The sequence below is a fragment of the Mangifera indica genome, chromosome 20, assembly GCF_011075055.1.
Source record: "Mangifera indica cultivar Alphonso chromosome 20, CATAS_Mindica_2.1, whole genome shotgun sequence".
NCBI classification, from domain to species: domain Eukaryota; kingdom Viridiplantae; phylum Streptophyta; class Magnoliopsida; order Sapindales; family Anacardiaceae; genus Mangifera; species Mangifera indica.
The window spans coordinates 7,123,441-7,146,155 of NC_058156.1; the positions used below are offsets into that span (position 1 = coordinate 7,123,441).

The window sequence follows — 22,715 nt, forward strand, 5'->3', positions numbered from 1 at the left end:
TTTTCTTTTTGGACTTGTTGCTCCTTGTGGTGCCCTCAAGTTGAATTAAATTGCAGTGTTACTATAACAATCATTTTCTAAGTAGGTGTGTAGTTTCTTGTATGTTACTCAGGCTCATTTGATTAGAGTAGTAGGTCCAGCAACTTTTGTTCTATTTTAGGATGAAAGTGACTTGCTTGTTACAAGCAGCTAGATATCTGATATTGCTGTTGCATACAGCTGCAGTAACAGAAATTCCAAAATGGCAAACATAACTATGTCGTAATGATTTTGAGATATTCATTCAAGGATTTGTTAAGTGCTTACTATGCTAATCAGGGCTTTTTCCATAGATGCATAATGCTTTGTTTACAGGTTTTCGGTTAATGATGCAAGTTCAAGTTGATTTTATTGTTACAGATAAGTAATATTAAAGGGAAGCTGCATCTAGAGTGAATTTTTTCTCTTCTGAATCTCACACACTTCAAAGGTCGTGGTATTAGAGTATGTTCTTATAATAAAATTATGCGTATCCACTTTAAATACACAAATGGGTATATACTGAATGTGTGTTATTATATGATTGGATGATTTTGAATTAAGAATAAAGTAACATATAATCATATGATTACATACATAAATAGATACTTATTTGTATATTCAAAATAGACACAACACTGACATGAAAGTTATTGGAAATGTCTAGATCTAGAATTGGCCATAGTTTATATAATATAAGACAATTTGAAAGTGTTTATTGCAACCATGGAAGACAAAGAATGAAAGGACACCTAAGATTGGGTAGTTTTGCAAGTCTCTTGCAGCTCCATTAACATGGTTAGCTTGATTATGTCTCAAAATTTTCCTTCTTTTGCTTTTTCAACCCATTTATTTATCAATAAAATTATGTGTATCCATTTTGGGTACACAAATGTATACACATTTATATGTGTCATTATGTGATTGGATGATTTTGAATTAAGAATAAAACAATAACCGATCATATGATGATACATATGAGTGTGTATATATTTGTGTATCCAAAGTGGGTACACATAATATTGCTCTTTATTTATTTACCAATGCTTGTCTTAAAATACATTGAATTTGCAAATTTTATGATTACTTATTAGTCTACCCACATGGCCTCAATTCTCTACTTCCATGTTTATGAAAATAAATGTGAAATTAATGGTAACAGTTTAGGCCATTACTTAATTAAACATATACTTTTTATTATATTCACAAGAACATGCTGGGTATGGACGGCGACAAAGATTAACCACAGTTTCTATTTTTTTTTAAATTATATTATTGAAATAAAAAAAATCCTACCAAACATCTGTTTCGTTGAAAACAAACTCTATAAAAATCCCTACAAACAACCTTGATAAGCGTTTGAGATAGGCATGTCAATTAGGTCAGGGTAAATGAAGGTCTGGTCTGAAATACAAATTTAAAGCTTAATCTGATAAAATTTGATTAGATATTGTAGCAAGTTAGACCTAGTTTATATGTCTTTCAAGTCGGATTATGGGTTTTCATATTAAATCTATAGGCCAATTTGACTTGCACATTATTATTTATAAAAATGAAAATTAAAAATATATATATATCAAGGGCAACGGCTTCTGCCACAAGCAGAAGCCTTTACCTTTATTTATTTTTTAAAATTTTTATATTTATTTTTTTTTTCTAGATAAACCAATTCAACCATTCTGTAATTTTAATTTCTTTCAATTTAAATTTTTTTATTATATTTTTAATCACATTTCCTATCATCAACTCTCTTTAGAAAATATTTGAATTCACAAATAATAGTTCTTTGTGATTATAATTTTATTTTTATTTCAATTTTATCATTACAAAATATTATAAATGAATTTAATGTCAAAAGAATTCAGAGATTTGGATGTTAAAAATGAATAGATAAATAGTATAATATATATATTTTATTTATATTTGTAATTTATACAGTATATAAATTAATTTATTTGTATTATAATATAAACTTATAATATTTTTTATTATTTAACTGCAATATTCTTTCATCACAAATAAAAGATTATAAATAAAATGTTTGAGGTATTATTCTCGGTTTTAATAATTAAAAAAAATTTATATTGAAAAATTTTCATTAAATTTTTTTTTTAAATTCTTTTAAATGGACCAGGCCGGCCCATTTACGGTCTGACCAAACCCAATTAAGGCCTAGCGCGGCCCGATCCTATATATATGAGGTCGAGCCTTGGGCTTTCACATATTAATAGGTCAGTCTGGCCTGAAAGCCTGTTATTGTATGGCCTTGGGCTTAGCCTATCCCATTAGCCCTTTGGGTCGAGCCGAAACTGGCCTGACCCATTAACACTTCTGGTTAGAGATTTAAAATAAACTATTAATTATGTACAATTAAGATGTTCCTACTTAATATATGTATTAAAATAGGGAAATTATATTAAATGCCTTTTTTACCCCTCTATTAAGCAAAAATGCCTAATTTTCCTATTCTTAAGCAAAAATGTCCAATTTTTCTATTCTTAAGCAAAAATGCCCTAAACTTTTTTTAAAATACCAAAATTACCCTTCCCCACATCTATATAAACCTTCTCACTCACTCTTATTACACACACTTCTCATATCACTTAAACACTCACTTTCATTCTCATTTTTATCCAATATCAATTAGTACGGGTTCGTACGAATGAAAGAAGTTCATATTTCTGAATTCGAATCGAAAAAAGGTTATTCGTGAAAAAAATGTATTTATACGAATCTTAACTTAAAAACTTAATTTTATTTGTTAAATCTAGTTTATATGTTATGTAAAGGGGTACTTGAATGTTAGATAATAATATAGGGGTTAAATGCAATGTTAGAGAAATATGGGGGGTATTTTGATATTATACAATATATAAAGGATTTAAATAACATGTTAAGAATGGATAGGTATATTTTGATACAAGATAACATACAAGGGTGTTAAATGAAGTGTTAGATAATTATGAGGGGTCAAATGAAATGTTATAAAAATATGAGGGACATTTTGATATTAAATATTGTAAGAGCATTATAAATGAAATTTTAGGAATATATAGATGTATTTTGATATGAGACAACATACAAAGGTGTTAAATACAATGTTAGGTAATTATGGGGGGTAAAAAAATATTAAAAAAATATAGGAGGTATTTTGATATTACATAATACATGAAGGATTTAAATAATAGGTTAAGAATAGATAGATGTATTTTGATACAAGACAATATAAAATGGTGTTAAATGAAATGTTAGAGAATTATAGGGGTTAAATTAAATGTTAAGAAATCCATGGAAGTATTTTGATATTACATAATATATGAAATATTTAAATAACATGTTAAGAATGAATAGATTTATTTTGATAATAGGAAACATACGAGGGTATTAAATAAAATATTATATAAGTATGAGGGATATTTTGATATTAAACATTGTAAGAACGTTTTAAATGAAATGTTAAGAATAGATAGATATATTTTGATACAAGGTAACATACAAGGTTGTTAAATAAATTGTTAGATAATTATAGGGGGTATTTTGATATTAAACATTGTAAGACCATTTTTAATTAAATATTAAGAATAGATAGATACATTTTAATACAAGATATTATGCAAGGGTGTTAAATAAAATATTAGATAATTATAGAGGGTTAAATGAAATATTAAAAAAATATAAGAGGTATTTTGATATTAAACATTATAAAAACGTTTTAAATGGAATGTTAAGAATAAATAGATACATTTTGATACAAGACAACATACGAGGGTGTTACATAAATTGTTAAATAATTATAGGGGATTAAATGAAATATTAAAAAAATATGAGGGGTTTTTTATATTAATAATTATAAGACTGTTTTACATAGTTATTACAGATTTTTTATTATAAATGAATAAGTTTTTCCAAAAACTTGTCATTACAGGATTGATAATTAAAATTGATAGTTATACATCGGTTCGTTACCAAAGAGAATAGATTCAAGGTAGCGACAACACAATGAAATATGTTGGAGGATCCAAACAATTGATTAAAATTCCTTATGGAACAACATTTGAGAGATTTATTCAGCTTTTGAAGAAGTCTTGCGGTATTGATCCAATGAAAAACTATCTTCAACTATCAATAAAGTCAAGAAAAATTAAGCTCGTCTGCCCCATACAGATCCAAAATGATGAAGATGTTCAGGGTCTTATAGATATGTCTCAATACTTACAGGAATGTATTCTTGTTTTTGTTACATGTACCCCAATTGAAGAACAGAAGGAAGAAGATGAAGATGAAGAAGAAGAAGAAATTAGTGGGGTGAAAAAAGAATATGATTTGAAAAACTTGATTGATTTCAGTAATAACCCATTGTACATTGCAAATTCATAGGCTTATGGAGAGAATGATAGGGTTCCCGACTAGGGTGACTTTGATGTAAATGATATGTCTGATATTCTTTCTAAAGAGGTAGAGTCTGGGTATATGCCACATGTTACCGAGGGTATGGATAGTTTGTTTGCAGCTTGAAAATTCTATTTCAAGTGGTGGAAATTATTCTGGGCCATTTTTTAACAATGTCCCTACTGATCCATTTAGGTGGCTTCTTGATTTTCCTTCACAGTTGGTACTAGATTGATCCGAGAGGAGAATAGTGTAAAGGTTTGTGATATTTTCCATAATAAAGTACAATTGAAAGATGTTGTGAAGCAATTTGCCTTACTGAAAAGATTTCAATTCATGGTAAAGAAGTCTAACAAGGCGCGATGGGATATTAAGTGCAAGGTTGAAAATTGTGAGTGGTATATACATGCAAGCAAGTCCAAAGTCGGTGAAGTGTTTCAAATCAACCAAATGAATCATATCCACACATGTTCAGTTGATCAAATCATGCCACATCATAGACAAGCTAGGGCCCGAACTTTAGGTCAATTAATGAGGTCAAAGTTTATGTTGATTGATCGAATTTATCGGCCTAAGAAAATAATTATGGACATTGCTGACCAGTATAAAATTGACATTTCATATTCACAGGCTTGGCAGACAAGTACAATGCCTCATGTTGACTTTCATGTTACCTAAGCTTCAAAAACAACATAAAGAAATGGATGTGTAATCCATACTTGCACACCTTCGAGAGTTATATGACACTTATGCGAAGGTTGAATGATATGAGGTGTCAAGTGTGTTATTTGATTGCAAACTCTCTGAGGGAGGACAAGTTGGCTATCATGTGGCAAAATGATTGGCTACATTAAACAGTTGGTGTGCTTGGGCTTTATCATGGACAATGAGCTTGCCATTGACTTGGTGTTGAAATCTCTTCCTAAAATGTGGGCTAATTTCATCATGAATTTTAACATAAATGAAAAAGAGAAAGGAGTTGTTATATATGTTTAAGACTGCTAACAAGAAGTACAAAAGGGAATTTTGACTAATGTGTTTGCAATTGAAGCCCAAGCACTAAAAGTTAAGGCCAAAGTTAAGCCCAAACCCAAAGCGAAGAAACAACCTGATACTACTACTCAACCTATAAGTGATATAGGGAAAAGAAAAGTTGTCTACTTTTATTCTGACAAGGCAAGTCATTAGAGGAGATATTACAAGGCTTTTCTAGAAAACCAAAAAAAAAAGGTAGCTGAAACCTTTACTTAAAGTATGTTTGTCATTAAAGTAAACTATTCTTCTTGTTCATCTTACGTTGTAGACACAGGGTGTGGTTCTCATATTTATTCTGATATGCAATGACTACGACAAAGTAGATTGCTTGTCAAATGAAGGGTTAACCTACGTGTTTAAAATAGAGCACACGTTGCTGCATTAGACATAGGAATTTATTATCTTAGGTTGCCTATTAGGGTAGTTTTAGAATTAAGAAATTATTATTATGTTTTTTTTCTGTTTTTAGAAACTTAGTTTTTGTGTCTGTTTTAGACAAAGAAAGATATTTATTTTCAATTGTTAGTGGTATTATAACCATCAGCTTAAATAATATTCTTTATGGAATAACTGAATTGCATAATGGTTTATACATTCTAAAACTGAATAATGAAATTGTCATTGTGTAAAATAATAAACGATTATAATCGAATGATCTAAATACCACATATTTATGGTATTGCAGACTAGGCTGCATAAGACCAAAATGTATAGCAAGACTTCTTGAACAAAAGGTCTTGCAATCATTTAACTTTTAGTCATACGATGAATGGGAATCATGCCTATTAGGTAAGATAGCCAAAACACTTTTTACTGGACATAGTGAAAAGGGTGATTGAACTGTTAGAGATCATACACAATGATATATGTAGGCCTATGATAGTGCATATCAGATATGGGAAAACCTACTTCTTCCCATTTATTGAAAACATCAGTAGATATGGCTACGTGTTTTTGATAAAACACAAGTTTGAATGCTTTGATAAATTTAAAGAATTCAAGGACAAAGTAGAAAAGCAACTTAGGAAATAGATTAAAATCCTCCAAACTGATCGAGGAGGTGAATAGTTGAGTGCTAAATTCAGAGAATACCTGAAAGAAAATGGGATAGTATCTTAACTTACTCCTTTTGGTACACCACAAGATAATATTCAGGAAACAGGATCACTAGAGCATGATAAAAAGGTTATACAACAAAGATAATAGAATTAATTAGCTGTACAAAATATGTGAATGAAACATGAGAGAATTGGTTACTATGCGAGGACTACTTTGTCTTTTTATTTAACCAAATTATGAGATTATAATTGTCACACTTTCTATACTTGGAATGCGAATAAAATGAATGGAAGGAAAGAGAATTTTTAGCTCATTTTCTTTCCTTGTTTTGGAGTTGAGTGCATCCTCAAATTGCACTAACTCTCTATTTTATTTACTCCACTATTTGCTCTTTATTTTTTTACTACTACTATTTAGTGCTTTAGTTGTTTTGCCCCTTTAACAAACTCATGGATGAAGCGACATGCTCAAATCACAAAATGCAGGAGGAATGCATGACTTAACTCACCAATCATGAAAAGCATATCAACACTCTGTTCTCTAATATAAATAACATTCTAGAGGAGATAACCATGAAACTTCATTCTCTTAAAACTTATTTGGAGCAACAAGGCACACCCCATGTCTATCTTCATGGAAAGACCTCAGCGAATTGTGAAGACCCCTCTAAAGTTGTTTCTGTCGAGCCTACTAACATTGGATTCCAACTCAAACCCATACGCTTAGACATCCCATACTTTGATGGCACTGCCTTCATGGTTAGATATTTAAGGCCCAAGAATTTTTTGATTACCACAACACTTCGTAAGCTCAACGATTAACCATCTCTTCCTTTCATATGTATAATATTGCATTAAATTGGTTTTAGTTGAAGAAGGGCAATAACCAGTTTTGCTTTTGTTCCTAGTTTTTACACACCTTAATAGTTCATTTTGGACAGTCAAAATACCGTGATTTACAAGGTGAACTTTCTAAGTTGAAGCAAACATCCATAGTTATTGATTTTCAATCTCTGTTTGAAGCCTTGTCAAATCAAATCACTAGTGTTCAAAATCAAGCTTTCCAAAGTATATTTGAATCTAGTCTTTGAACCGATATTCAATGAAAGGTCTAAGCTCTCCAACCCACCAACTTCATCCAGACTATTAATCTTGCTAAACTCATGGAAGATAAAGTAAATGATGACAACCTTCATCTTTCAAGTATACACCTTCCCCTACCAGCACCCACTAAACCACCCCCACTCTTACAAACACCACATGGCCCATCAACTGTTGCCTCTAATAATAGCTAACCTTCTTTTATGCCAATTGAACGACTATCACCAATAAAGATGATGGAACGTTGTGAGAAAGGTTTTTGTTCTAATTATAACAAAAACTTTCATTGAGGGCATATTTATAGATGACAACAATGTGGACAAACATTGTAGCTTAACAACCATTATCTTTGGAAGATCTTTATGGATCTCTCCAACAGGTTACGACTTTTCGCCTCTTTGGTCAACTTAATAGCTCTAATGTCCAAGTTTTGATTGACACAGGTTCTACTCACAACTTTATCTAGGAATAGCTAGTTCACTTTGGGCTGGATTCGAGCTGAGCCGAGCTCGGCTGGCAGCCAACTCGAGCTGGGCTCGAGCTCAACTCGTTTCGGCTCGGCTCGACTCGTTTTATCTTATCAAAACGACGTCCTTTTTAATATATATTAATTAAAACGACGCCGTTTTGTATAAAAAATTTTTAAAAAAAAATCTACCAAACCAACTCGAGCCAGCTCGAGCTCGGCTCGGATCTAGCCCTAAGTTCACCATTTGGAACTACCCAATGCTCTTTCAAAGCCTTTTAAAGTCATGGTAGGAAACAATGCCTCTTTGACTTGTTCTTCTTGTTGCCATCAATTGCAAGTGAAAATTCAAAATCAACCCTTCTACATTGATTTCTATGTGATACCTCTACAAAGTGCTGATCTTGTTCTTGGAGTCCAATGGTTGGAATTGCTTGGTTCAGTGACCAATAACTTTAAAGACCTCACAATAGAATTCATGTGGGAAAACCAAAAAATCATCTTTCAAGGAGATCCTACTATCACCACCACACCAATTCAATTCAATCAATTAAGGCGTTTTACTATTTCACATTCAATAACTTCTTGCTATCAATTAATTACCTTAAATTCTCTAGACGTGTCATCCTTTGTTATAGCTTTTGACTTACCAATTGAGGTCCAATCTATTTTCACCACCTACAAATCAGTTTTTGACACCCTTACACATTTACCACAAGTTAGTGATGTAAACCATCACATTCACCTCCAACCAAATGACAACCCCATCTATGTTCGCTCATATCATTATCCTCATTTTCAAAAGGCTGAGACTGAAAGACTTGTTCAAGAAATGCTTGTTACATGAGTAATTTGCCCAAGCAAAAGCCCCTGCGTATCTCCGGTGTTGCTTGTAAAAAAGAAATACGACACTTGACATTTTTGTGTTGATTATCACACCTTGAATCAGATAACCATTCCACACCATTTTTCAATTCCCACAGTTGATGAATTACTCAATAAAGGGAACCATTTCGCACCATTAACTTTAAATTTTAATAGTACAAATTCTTTTATATTTAGAACCAAATATGTTTAAAAATTCTCATATATTAAAGTTTTTAGGTCGGTTTTAATCGAGTTTGACCGATTTTTTAATTAGTCAACAATTACATGAAAATCGAATCAGATTACAAACTGATTCACTAGTTAAATCAACCGGTTTAATTCAGTTTTCAAAACACCAATTTTAGGGTTATCGAATTTGGGATTTCTCCCCAAAGTCAAATAAATTGATTTCAGACTTAGGTCGTGCTTGAGTTTTGATCATATAAAAAACATTTTGATTGGTTTAGGTCATACTTTATCAACCCAAACCCGGTCTAATATTTACTTTTAGATTGACCCAAATATAGCTCAAATTAAGATTAGAGTTAAAAAACTCAACTTAAATTCAATTTTTTGCGTCAGATAAACTTTGCACAGTTTGGCAGCCAATGTCTAAACTCCATTTCCTTAAGGGTATCAATACCTAAAGATAGTAAAAACCCGAAGTGATAAATAATCTCCACCTCTTTCCAGCAAACCAAACTGTAGATTTAACCGGTATTTTAAATATCGGAATCTGTTGGGCTGCACCACAAAAAAAAAAATCTTCTTTTAAGTTACAAAAGAATGCATGTTAACATAAGCTTGACTCACCGCATAATACACTAAATTTTCAGAAATTACAGACCCGGCCTAAACAAGTTCCATAAATCAACAAAGTTAAACAACTAGCAAAAACACCAGTCTGCTCAGTAGTTTTTTCTTTTCTTCCCATTCATCGTCTTCTTGGACTAAGGACAAAAGGGAATCTAGAGGAAAATATTGGCAAAACTCTACAGTGGACGGTTGATTAAGATCTCTTCAAGACGTACCCCAAAATTATGCCAAGCAAACCAACACAGATAACAAACATGATTGATACGCCAGCTCGGTTTTTGTTACCTGCACGCCTCAGGAGTTCCTACACATTTTAATCTCATCATATAAGCAATTTTCATGAGATTACAATGAAAAGAATACAATACAAAGATTGAAAAGATAAACTTGCAACTTCCTAGAAACTGTCCCAATAGAACAAGATTACATAGCCACCTTAGATGTAAGGGTCATCAATACACGAGTAGAGATATCTCAGAAATAAAATACTGAACCAAAAAGCAACTGTACCTTGAATAGCAATATAAAAGGAGAGACTAAAAACAGGGAATAAACATTTCCAGAAAGCACAAAAGGACAAAAAAAGAAAATCAAGAAAAACTCCAGAAGCCTGACACTTGTGCTTCGAATTTATCATATCTATAATAGTGGGTAGTAACACAAGGCATCAAACTTTGCTATCTTCAAACTCAAACATGCTCCTGGTATTCCAAACTCATTTTTCCATTGACAGATTTTCATTCATGCTGATATCAGCCTCAAAATATACAAAATAGTAATGCTTATTCCATCACATAGTACCACCATTTCACCTATTATCATGGTTTTGCCAATGCAAACTCAAACGTACAAATATGTTCAATAGAGTAGTAAGCCATCAAAAAGCACACATATAAAGCATATTTCTCCATCTGAAGGTATTGACAAATCTACTTACAACTTACAAGTAAACACATAACCACAAAAAAGAAGTAATAAGTCTAATTTACAAAGATGAAATCAGATGTGAACCCCTCACCAGCTCCTGACGAAGCTTGTTATTTTGTTGAATTGCATTATTTTTTTCCTCGGTCAGTTTTGATAAAAGAGATCTTGCCTGAAAATTACAAATTACTGTCAGGAGCAATATAACTATTCAAGAACCCTTAATATAACATGGTTTAAATGCATATTGCATGGTGCTAAAAGAGCTTGCTGTGCAAGCAGGTAAATGTGTGCAATAAGAAAAAAAATATCCCAACATTAAAAGATTAAAGGAAACTGCTACTGCTGTTTACTCTTATAGACAAAACAAATCAACATTAAGGATAACAGACCCAAGTTAAAAAGATGGTCTTTAACTTTTCAGTTTGTAATTAAGCTACTTAAATAAGAGTAAGCAGAATACCCTAGCAATGTTTTCAGACCCAGACTGGAGATTGACCAAGTGATAGGGCCGGTCTTGGTCAACCAGTGGTCAAACTAGTGTACTGTTTAAATAAATATTGAACACTACAAAATTTTGCGAAAAAAAAAAATCTTTCCCTTGAAATATTTTAAATAAAAAATAAGACAATCATATAACTAAATTATATTTAGCCTAATGGTCCATGCCTTACACCCCCAATGTGTTGGGTCTTGAGTTTGAGTCCCAACACACCAAGAGCTCCTAAATTTTTTTGTTGACCTCAACATAGAAGTTGCCCAAGATAAACCATTGATTAAACCATGAACCAATGGGTTTGGCCGGTTTGACTACTGTTTATCCAGTTCAAAGCTCAAATCAAGTTTATAACATAGCCAAACCGGATTAGCTCACGATTTTCGGTCGAACCAATCAGACCGACCAATGCAATCCAGTTTTCAAAAAATTGTTCCCTAGTTCAAATACCTTAATAAGTTATTCAAAATCATTAAAAAAATAACATATGAAGAACCAAAACTTAGTTTGATGCACTTAATCTAACAAAAACAATATAAATCAATGTTAAGGTTAAGAGACCCATAGTGAAGAAATGACCTTTGATCTTTCAGTTATTAATTAAGCTACATCTTCGAACTAAAACTCAGTCTGATAGTAAACACCAAACAAAGTTTTATGATAGATGAAATTCACAAGTTTGCTAATAGAACAGCCAATGAAATTGACATCATTTATAATATGTCCATCTTGGCCATGAAGACTATCAATTATAAGAAGCAATCTTCAAACAATAGAAACAAACCCAATCAGATGCACTTTAATCTCAAACATAGACTTTATCTGTGTTCTTTTAGGTGAATGCAGTGTCATGTACTACATAAAGCCATTTACCAACAATGAATCCATCTTGATAAACAACATATGGTTTTGTTAGGCTCCATATGGTGACAGCCTACCATAGAAGGCCATAGAAAGTCAAGGAACTGAAGGTTTACATAAGAAGGATAAGGACTTAACTGACTTACCCAAAAAAAAAAAAGATAAGGACTTAACAGATAAAATAAGCTCGTATTCAAATTAGGCGGGAACAAAGAATAGAGGCAACCAAGGATTTACTCATTAGATTAGAAGTTACAGGCTAAATAAATAGAGTTCCCTTGTAAATAAGACTATATAATTAAACTAGGATTTCAAATCGGATAAGGGAAAAGATTGACATATTTAAACAATTTATTGTTGGTAAGGAAAGACATAAATTCATTTTAGCATAATGTTGACAGAGCAGCTTTGTTATGGTAGGTGGGGTGCCTATGTTCCAGTGGTAGCATCTAGTTATTTGATTTTATGTTATACTACCTTTTAACTTTTGATTATGCTTATCATTCAACAAATGCTCTTCATGTTATTAGCTTATCACAACTTAAGGTCCTACCAATTGATATTAGAGCACTGGTCCTCACAAAATTTGTGCACCTATGGCTAATGGAAGGGGCTTCCACCAGTGAAGGCTACTTGGGAAGGCAAGACTTTCAACAACAATGTACTTCTTTTTTAACATGAAGACAAGACTATTGCTAAAGGGGCAGGTATTGTTAGGCCCTTGACTATGACAACCTACCATAGAATGTCACGAAAAGCTAAGACACTAAGGTTTATAAAAGAAGAAAGATGTAGCGGATAAAGCAAACTCGTATTCAAATCAAGAAGCAACAAGGAATAAGGGTAAACAAGGATTTACCCATTAAATTAAAAGCTAAAGAATAATTTAAGAAAGAGTTATCTTGAAGTTAGGATGACATACTTAAATGATGATTTAGGATTGGGTAAGGGAAAAGATTTACCTATTTAAACAAGCTATTGTTGGTAGGAGAAGACATGTATCAATTTCAAATTATTGCTGACAAAGTAGCTCTATTACAATAGGCAGAGCACCTTCATTCTGATCTAGGCGTGGCGTCTAAACTTATTCTATTTTATACTATGTTTTTTTTTTTTTTGGTAAGTGCTTTTTTTTTAATCAATGTGCTTTCCTTCGTCTAAGTTATTCTAAGGTAACATAGTATAAAATAGAATAGAATAACTTAGATGAAGGAAAGCACATGGAATAGGTTTTCAACTTTACCAACAATTTCCTTCATTATCAAAGCTATCTACCAAAAAGTGCAAAAGCAAAGCAAATGGAATAAGTTTTCAACTTTACCTCTACAGTTTTATCATGAGTTTCAAGCAGCTCACTAAATGCTTTGGTAGCCTATATTCAACACGAAAAAATTCATGACATTAGTTTCTTAAGTTAATAGCAAATAAAGTTCTTTTTTTTTTTTAATAAACATATAAAAAAGACAACCAAAGTACTCACATTAACAAACTCAGCTCCATTCACATGTCCATTGTCCGATCCAGAACCCCTTGGGGAAGAACCTTCTTCTGATCCTTCAAGAACAGGGGATGGCAGTTGAGGTGGAGAGACATAAACCACTCTCAATTTGCACTCTTCAACCACATGCCCTGCCTCCTTATTGAACTACAAAACCCACTTACATGAATGATGAACTTCAAAGTATGACCCAGCAAATTATATAAGCATAACATCATCTCAATATAATTACCATTTCTGCATTAATATCGTTGGCAGTGGCACCATCATTTGCTTTTACACTCTGAAGAAGGAACTTATCCTTGCATTGCAGGTCAGTAGGTGCCTCTTTTTGGGCTTGCATAGTAACTAAATCAAAACCAAACAGTGACAAATTGTCACTGTAGAATGAAATTACAAAAACTAATAAACATATAAACAAAATGAAAGATGCACACCAATAACATCACATGTGGATCGAGGCAGGACAATCCCAGTATTCGGACGCACACAATACTTCTTTGGATTGGTTGTTTTCACCTGTACACAATCAATACAACGTTCAGAAGGCCAAATCTACATTCTAATTTAAACATTTATTTAATTTCCAAAAAGACTGAAAAATTCAACCTAATTTCAAATTGAATATATGATCTTATGCTAATTGATCTTCTAATCAAAAGAAGAACATAAATTTACCTCATCAAAAACAAAATAATATATGCACAATTAAGGAAAATGCGAAATTTAAGATTTACAATTCATAATTCCAATGTCTTACATTTTCCCAGCAACAAAGCAAAGGGTATTTTACAAGGTAAAAATTAACAGAGAAATGAATAAATCTTACCTTGAAAGCAACATAATTATCGGTTTTATTGGACAATTGAAGCGAACAAGAGATCTGCTTCTTAAGCTCAACTAAACACCACAAAATAAAAGCAAAATGAAAAAAAAAATAACAGAACAAAACAAAACCCTAAAAAAAGAAAAGAAAAACAGATCGAGAATGAAATTATACGTGGAAACTTGAGCTCCAGAGGCTCGATGCTGAGAAGCTCTCCCGTGCTCATTATAAATCAATAACTTTCTGATTGGAAAGATGTGTTGGCGAGCGAATCTGTGTTTTATTATGTTGAGAAAAGTTGTTTTTGAAAACAAGATTGGGCGGAGAGATCGAAGACTTAGGGAGCCTGAAAACAATAAATGAGCGAAAGGTACAAATAAATTATCTTGTCTTTGTTTTAGACGGATTTAAGCAAGAGAGAGACAAACGATTAGCTAAAGGTTCGAAGAAGAATGGAAGCAGATCACCTGCGCAAATATATGCATGCTACTCGCTCCGCAAAATTAAATTTAATTATTAGCAGTAAAACATATTTTTTAATTATTAATAATATAAATTGCTTTTTTCTGTATTAGTTGAGATAGTGATTGATTTTATTTTATATATATATAAAAAATATTTTTTTATTATACAAATATAATAATTTGTAGTTTGATTTTATCTTTAAAAAAAGAAGATTTTGAGATTTATGATTAATCAAATAGGTTGGTTGATCAGCCCTAGTCAGATAAATTAGTCGAGTAAGTTAGCCAATCGACTATGATTGAGTAGTTTGGCCAAATAAATTGGTCGGCCAACTAAATATGCTATTTTATATTTTGATTAAGTGAGTTTATATCTTTATTGGATAAATAAAAAGTCTAAACATATTTTAAATATTTTATAATTTACACTATATCTATTTAATTAAAAAATAATTACATATAAATACAAAAAAAATGACTCTATTTTAATTAATGTTTCATCCATATTTGTTTGAATTTGTTTATTTTAGAATCAATAACTTTTTCTCAATAAGATTTTCCTAAATTGCAGCTTCGAGTTTTCATAAATTTTTTGATATGCATAAGTAGTCACTAATAGTTTAAGATTAGGATTTGAGAAGTTTGAACCATACTCTTAATATTAAGCAATTATAAGATTTAATTTGTATAAACAATTAAAACTGATCAATCCACATAATCTATGCATAGGATATAATATACAAAATTAAATTAGTTTAGGGTTACAAAAATACTTGAAGTGTGGATCTTTCTCCCACAAAACCTTCTTAATTTACTATTGTTAATGGGTAAGGTTACTCTTTTAGGGTTTCAAAGAAAAGGCTTAGTCAATATATAGTAAATTATTAAAGCTCTTAATAAAGATTTAATAAACTATCAAACTTATATTAATATTGTCTACTCAAATTATAATCTTTAAGTGCATTAAGCTTATTTTTTTAATCACATTGAACTCATTCAAAAATTGTTATTAAATTATTCAATTACTTGATTTTATTAAATTATAATTAATGTTAAACTACATAAGAAATTTTGTTAACATTTTGTCACTTGGACAATATTAATTATTTTATTTTTATTTTTAAGAAAATAAAACAATTTTTTACTCTCGGATAACTAATATTTTAACTTTAAAGTTGCCACTATGTTTGAAAAAACAAAATAGTTCAATTATAAATAACACTATAATCATCAATTTAGTTAACATGATTACCGATAACAAAACAAGGTATTATTAATATAAAGATTATTTATTATCATAATTACTAATAACCAAATTAATACGGATCAATGATTTAGGAGTATGATAGGAATTGTATCCAATCAAGTTATTACAAATATTACTATCTCTCTTTTAATCCTCTTTATAATTTTTTTTAACCTTTATTAAAGAGATATCTCTTCGTTTCTAATAAAGCTAGAGACTTTCAATAAAATCCGTATATTTCAACTATACTCGAGATATCATGAAACATACACATATAAATGTCACACTCAAGAGAAAACCTAAGTATTAAGACATATTATACTGCATCCATATATATGCATATATTTATATACAAATAAGTATATCAATAACATTATGATTAAGAAAAAAATGTCAACTTAATCTTAAAAAAATTGTCATTAAATCAACAAGTTCAAAACTCCCAGTAACCCTAAACATAAAATGACCCTAAACTCTCTCATGTTTTTAACATAATTTTCATAGCTATAGGTATTAATCATTTAGTTAGAGACTTAGTCTATATCAACTTTATACTCATGTACTCTACCATAATGTCTCCCCCTGTTATGAAGTTTTGACTATTAAATATAAGTTAATAATTAAGCAATAATGAACAGTCATTCATAATAAGGCTAGATTTGAGTTGAGATGAGCTCTTCTCAAGGTTGTTGAGCTCAACTCGCTTGAAAGGAGCCAAACTTGAATTCAGCTCAAGTTTGAGCTCGAATGGAGCCTTGTGCTCATTCAATGCTATAGCTAAGTAAAACTGACTAAAACGATGTCATTTTTATTCGTTTTGATCAAAACAATGTCATTTTAGTTTATTCATGTCAAAAATTTTTAAGCTCACAAACTTAGTGAGTCGAACACCCCTAAAGCCCAAGCTCAAGCTCAAGTTCAAGCTCAAAAATACTTAACTACCGAATTCAAGCTTGAGTTCATTTAAATCAAACTCGTTTTAAGCTCGTTCAAATCGAGCTTGACTTGAATCCAATCTTAATTCATAAAAAAATAAACACCTATTCAATGTCTATAAAATGTTCATATTTGATTAAAAATCACTCAAAAGTAGGAATGTAATTCTGACATATAAACACCCATTCAGGTAAAAAGGATGATAATTTATGAGTGGGAGTTATCAAATTGTGGTTTTGAAGAAGGAAACATGTTTTAAGTGGGATAAATGTTATGAACGCTGGTGCATAAGGGTTGAACACTCACGCGTGGTGGTTGAATTTGAAAATTTATATAAAGGGGCTCGATTTTTAGAAGTTAAATTCTACACCCCTTTATTCACATATGCAGAATACGAAACCAGAGAATTTGAAGGCTAAATTATTGTTATTTAGGGGATTGTCTAACAAAATATTTAAAGCTAGCATATTTGCATTGTTGGAGAAGAGGCAAGTAGGTTATTCAATCATTTAATGGATGAAATGCATGTTGTAAAGAGACATTATTGGTACTAGAATGATTAATCACCATTATCACATGTTTGATGATGACAAATATGCAATTTTTGTGTATATGTTATTCTGTTGTGTGGGAATTTTAGATAGACATGATTAGTAATGAGAACTGTAATTGAATTACTATTTATGTTATTAAGCATGCAAAAGTAAATTGTTATTAAGCATGCAAAAGTAAATTGTTGGAATGATTGATGACCTAGGTACCTTAAAGGGTTGTTTGGTTCATGTGTAATAAAGATTACCTTAGTAATCTATTTTTTATTACTTATATTACCTTGTTTGTTTTGTTAGTAATAAAATATTACGATAATATTTTATTATTAATAATAATGTGACAAGTAATATAAATGATAATTTGATTACTACCTTCACCTTAGATATTATAATATTACTAAGATAATTTTGATTTTATTATAATTATATTTTTATTTATTCATTTTTTGATAAAAATAACCTTATTTTTAATTAATATAATAAGTAATATAAAAAATATTTAAGAATAATTATACTCAAAGACATTTAAATAAAATAATTTACTAATATTTTTTTATTACCTTTAACCAAATACAATAATTATTTATACCTACTAAATTTTATCAAATATAGTAATCATTTATACCCAATAATCTTCTAAGTAATATATTTTCAAGGTAATGTTTCATTTTTAGTAATAAAACAATCTCTAAATGAAATGCCCCTTAAAGTTTAATTTTGAGGCATGATGGCATAGAAATGGTAGTCGAAATTTTGAGATTTTAAGTTCTAGACACAAATAAATTCATGTTCACGTTGGCAAACAAATGTTCAATCGAAAGGTTAAAGATGAATAGTAAATCATTCATGGAATGTGAATAGTACTGAAAACATGAAGTGATGAATGGTTATTACAAAGATAGTAACACTCATTCATGCCTTAAAATTGTGTATGGTCATTCATAGACCATGAACACCCATTCATGAAGGTTTTTTTTTTTTTGAATAATTCTCATACATGAAGTTGTTTCATGGGGAATGGGATGTTAAATTATTTATGTAGCCTTAAGTTGTGTGCACTAAGATATACTCATTAGCTTTAACATGTGTGAAATAAGGCAAAAGAATATGTGAACTGCATTAAGCTATGCGATCTAAGACATATAAAATAAGACACGAGCATTATGACTTGAATCAAAGTTAATGAATTTATAGAATATATTTAAATGACTAAGTACATAAGTAATATGCCATTAGCTAAATGATTTGTGGCATGGGATTAAGAACAAGAGTCAATGTTGTGTGATTTTTGACTCGAAGGGATTAAGTATATGACAATATTGTGTGATCATTAGCAAGAGAAAGGAGATAATAGCCACTCCTATTTGATTTGTGGTGTAAAGCTAAGTGAAGATGTCATTGTTGTGTGATCTATGACATAAGGATAAGATATCAATGTTGTGTGATTTTTGGTATAAGATATGGAAAATGTTTTATAGTTGTGTGATATTTAGCACAATATGGTGATATCATGTCTTTATGATTACACTATTTATTTTTATATCATGTAGTATGCACATTTAATAAGTTAAGATAAGATGTAAAAGTAAAAATACAGAAGGCTAATTAAGAAATAATGAAATCTAAGAAAGGTTATTGTGAAATTTTAAGGATTATTTTGGTATATTTAATATATTAAACTAATATTTTTTTTAAGCCTAAAAGAGTATTAAGATATTTATTTTTCATACCCAATAGATGTAAATATAAATGTTTAAAACCCAATGGAGGATAGATGACCCTTCTTGACCTCCTTTGGGTTTACCATTGTTATGGATACTAGAAATATCAAAGTTAGAAGATTTTAGATGGATTTTCGTTCTAACGGGAATACAATTGTTATCTCAACTAGTGGAAACTTTTCTTTTATTGCAAAGTATCATATAGAAATTTGTCTGATCTCTAGTCACTTGTTATAACAGCTTGAACTTATTTAATAAAGTACCTTGAGTAGAATTCCTACTACATATTACCTTATAACAAATTGCATCATGATAGATAAACTTCTTATTGTATTTAAGTTTTGCAGACGAAACTCAATGTCGATACCACTATAACAATGATCCCTTCATTGACACTTAAATGATAACGTACCATAATAGATGGAAATCTCATCACGGTAACACAATTTTCTTCTTGTGTGTTGAACCATAGAAAACTTCTCATTCTTCTCTAGTAAGAAGAATAGGTCGAATCCACAGTAGCATTTTTTAGTGTTATATATCTTGGGTTTACTTATCATATTGTCAAAGTTATTAGTTGAATCTGGTTGTGCATTGACCACTCAATTTTAAAAGCAATTTATTAACTTTGAGATCAGATTAGTGTAAATTTGAATGTGGAAAAGAAAAATAGTTACAATATTAATATATGGTGTCGGAAATAGCCGCAATTCTATAAACCAAAATTCAATAAATAAACATACCTAGATTTGTATTGTATTCAAGATGAATCTGATCTGAGGCTTGATGATTAATCATTTCCACAACGCAATTTGTCTGAGTACTATATTTTTGGATTATGTATTAATTTCTTAGGAAATTAAATTAAATAACCCATCATACCCTAAACTAAGTAAAAAAGCCCTTTTTTTCATCTCATAAGCAAAAATGTCCTTTTTTCAAGATCTAAAGCAAAAATGCCCCAAAAATTTTTAAAAATACCAAGACTACCCCTCACCACTTCTATATAAACTCTCACTCTTATTCTTTTCTCATATCATTTAAACTCTTACTTTTACCTTCATTTTTACTCAATATTTGATATTATGGATTTGTTCAAAAGGAAAAAAATTAATATTTCTGAATTCAAATAAAAAATCACTTCATGAGAACAAGATATTTATATTAATTTTAACTCAAAACTTGATTTTATTTGTTAAATCAAGTTCGTATATTATATAAAGGGGGCATTTTGATATTTGATAATATATTATTGTGTTAATGAAATATTAGAAAAATATGAGAGTATTTTGATATTAAACAATGTATAAAGGTTTTGAATAAAATGTTAGGAAAATATAGAAACATTTTGATAAAATATGAGACCATTTCACAATAAGATAATATATGAGGGTATTAAAACAATGTTAGATAAATATGTAAGATAACTCTTATTTTTGTTGATATGATTATTGAATAGATAATTTGCTCTTGTTTTATTTTGGAGATAAGGGTTAGTGATTGTTACAATTGGAATATTACTAAGGATAAGGAAATTTTGAATTTTGGGAAAAATTTAAATAAATTTAAAATATTGATATGCAGTAAAATTTGGTATGATGTATTACTCATTAATGGGATAGTGTAATTTGAATATTATCAAATAAGGAAAATTTGGATTTTGAGATAACCTAAATAAATTAAGAATATTGATGATTCTTGAATATATAATTTGCTCTTATTTTATTTTGGAGATAAGGGTTAGTGATTGTTACAATTTGAATATTAGCAAGGATAAAGAAATTTTGAATTTCGGGAAAGATTTAAATAAATTAAGGATATTGATATGAAGTAAAATTTGGTAGGATATATTAATGGGATAGTATAATTTGAATATTATCGGATAAGATAAATTTAGATTTTGAGAGAATCTAAATATATTAAGAATATTGATAATTGTTGAATATATAATTTGCTCTTATTTTATTTTAGAGATAAGAGTTAGTGGTTGTTACAATTGGAATATTATCAAGAATGACGAAATTTTGAATTTTGGGAAATATTTAAATAAATTTAGGATAATGATATAGAGTACAATTTGGTAAGATATATTACTTATTAATGGGATACTATAATTTGAATATTATCGAATAAGACCAAATTTGATTTTGAGAGAATCTAAATAAATTAACAATAATGATATGGAGCAAATTTTGGCATAGTATAATTTGAATAACAAAAATCGAGGAATGACAAAAAATTGAAATACATAAAACATTTACAAATTTTGGATCTAAAATTCGTAAACTACATGTTGAAAAACCTAATAATAACAACAATAAAAAAACTGACCTAAAATTTGAGAACTACACATTGAAAAATTTTTGAATGAAAAAAAAAATAGACCTCATATTCGAAAACTACATGTGAAAAATAGAATGGAAAAAACGAATATGAAATTAGAAAACTAAATGTCGAAAAATCCTAGATTACAAAAAAATCAATTTGTCCCCTTAACAAATTTTTGCTCTCCCATAGGTCCTACAATTTCAAAAACTCACATTTTTCACGTCTCACAAGGTCCCACAGGTTGCACTATTTAAAAAATCAAAATTTTCTTCCTCCCCCAAGGCTCCTCTAAGGTTACTGTGCAACCCGGAGGATTTTATCCACCTCGGGGCAACCGGAAACCCCCTTGAAGTTGCGTGTCAAACAAATTAATCCATTTTTTCTGACCAAAATTATCATTTCAATATCTAATTTCAACAATAATAAAAAATCTACACCTATTATAACACAATAGCCCTTAACAAATTTAACCGAGCCCTTAACAAATTTAACCGAAACAAGTAAAAATCAACACGTAAAATCCATTGTTCAAAACCAAAAACCCTCAACTAATAACACCCAAAATCTTCAAAAATTAGTAAAATCTAAACACTAAAATGATTTAAACAAGGCAAGGGATTATGTACTCACCTTCTTTATCTTTTTTGTCACCAAAAAACACAAAAAATGCCAGAGAAAATCCAAAGAAATTAAGCAACCGCTGAACCCATGGGAGCCTTGGGGGAAAAATGGTTGGGGATATGAAATTTTTTGTTTATATATGAGGGCATTTTTGTCATTTTAAATTAATAGGCATTTTTGCTTGATGTTAAAATTTTGGGGCAATTTTTTTAGAAACCCTAATGTGTGGGACAATTAATTTAATTTCCCTAATTTCTTTGTATTTGGGAGAGCAATATATCACATTCTTAAGGAGAGGAAAAAAACTTTTTCTTTGGCTTTTGTATTATTTTTATCTGTGGTAGTTTTTGGCATTTTATATGTCCCCATCTACCCATGACAATTTATATAATAGAATCGAATTGACCATCATAGGTGGAACCAAACCCAATATTATTTTTGGATTCTAGTTTATAGAATTTTGGCTATTTCCAATATCGGTGTCAAAGTCTAG

The 22,715-nt window shown here is 30.1% G+C and overlaps 1 protein-coding gene across 1 annotated transcript; it reads right to left on the reverse strand.

The window, feature by feature from the left end:
* Positions 1-9,679: 9,679 nt before the first annotated feature.
* LOC123204660 (vesicle-associated protein 1-2-like) lies at positions 9,680-14,833 on the reverse strand. The gene is made up of 8 exons (XM_044621441.1): positions 14,530-14,833; positions 14,359-14,429; positions 13,967-14,048; positions 13,762-13,877; positions 13,512-13,676; positions 13,353-13,403; positions 10,769-10,846; positions 9,680-10,054 (listed from the first exon to the last, which is right to left on the reverse strand). The coding sequence occupies exons 1-8, from the start codon at positions 14,579-14,581 to the stop codon at positions 9,944-9,946; spliced, it is 726 nt and encodes a 241-aa protein (XP_044477376.1). The 5' UTR covers positions 14,582-14,833; the 3' UTR covers positions 9,680-9,943.
* Between the last annotated feature and the right edge of the window lie 7,882 nt (positions 14,834-22,715).

Coding starts and splice junctions, on each gene's coding strand:
- LOC123204660 (XM_044621441.1), bottom strand. CDS start 14,581: ATGAGCACGGGAGAGCTTCTCAGCATCGAGCCTCTGGAGCTCAAGTTT. Junction 13,677..13,761: donor ACGATATTAATGCAGAAATG/GTAATTATATTG, acceptor TGGGTTTTGTAG/TTCAATAAGGAGGCAGGGCA. Junction 13,404..13,511: donor ATGGAGCTGAGTTTGTTAAT/GTGAGTACTTTG, acceptor TGTTGAATATAG/GCTACCAAAGCATTTAGTGA.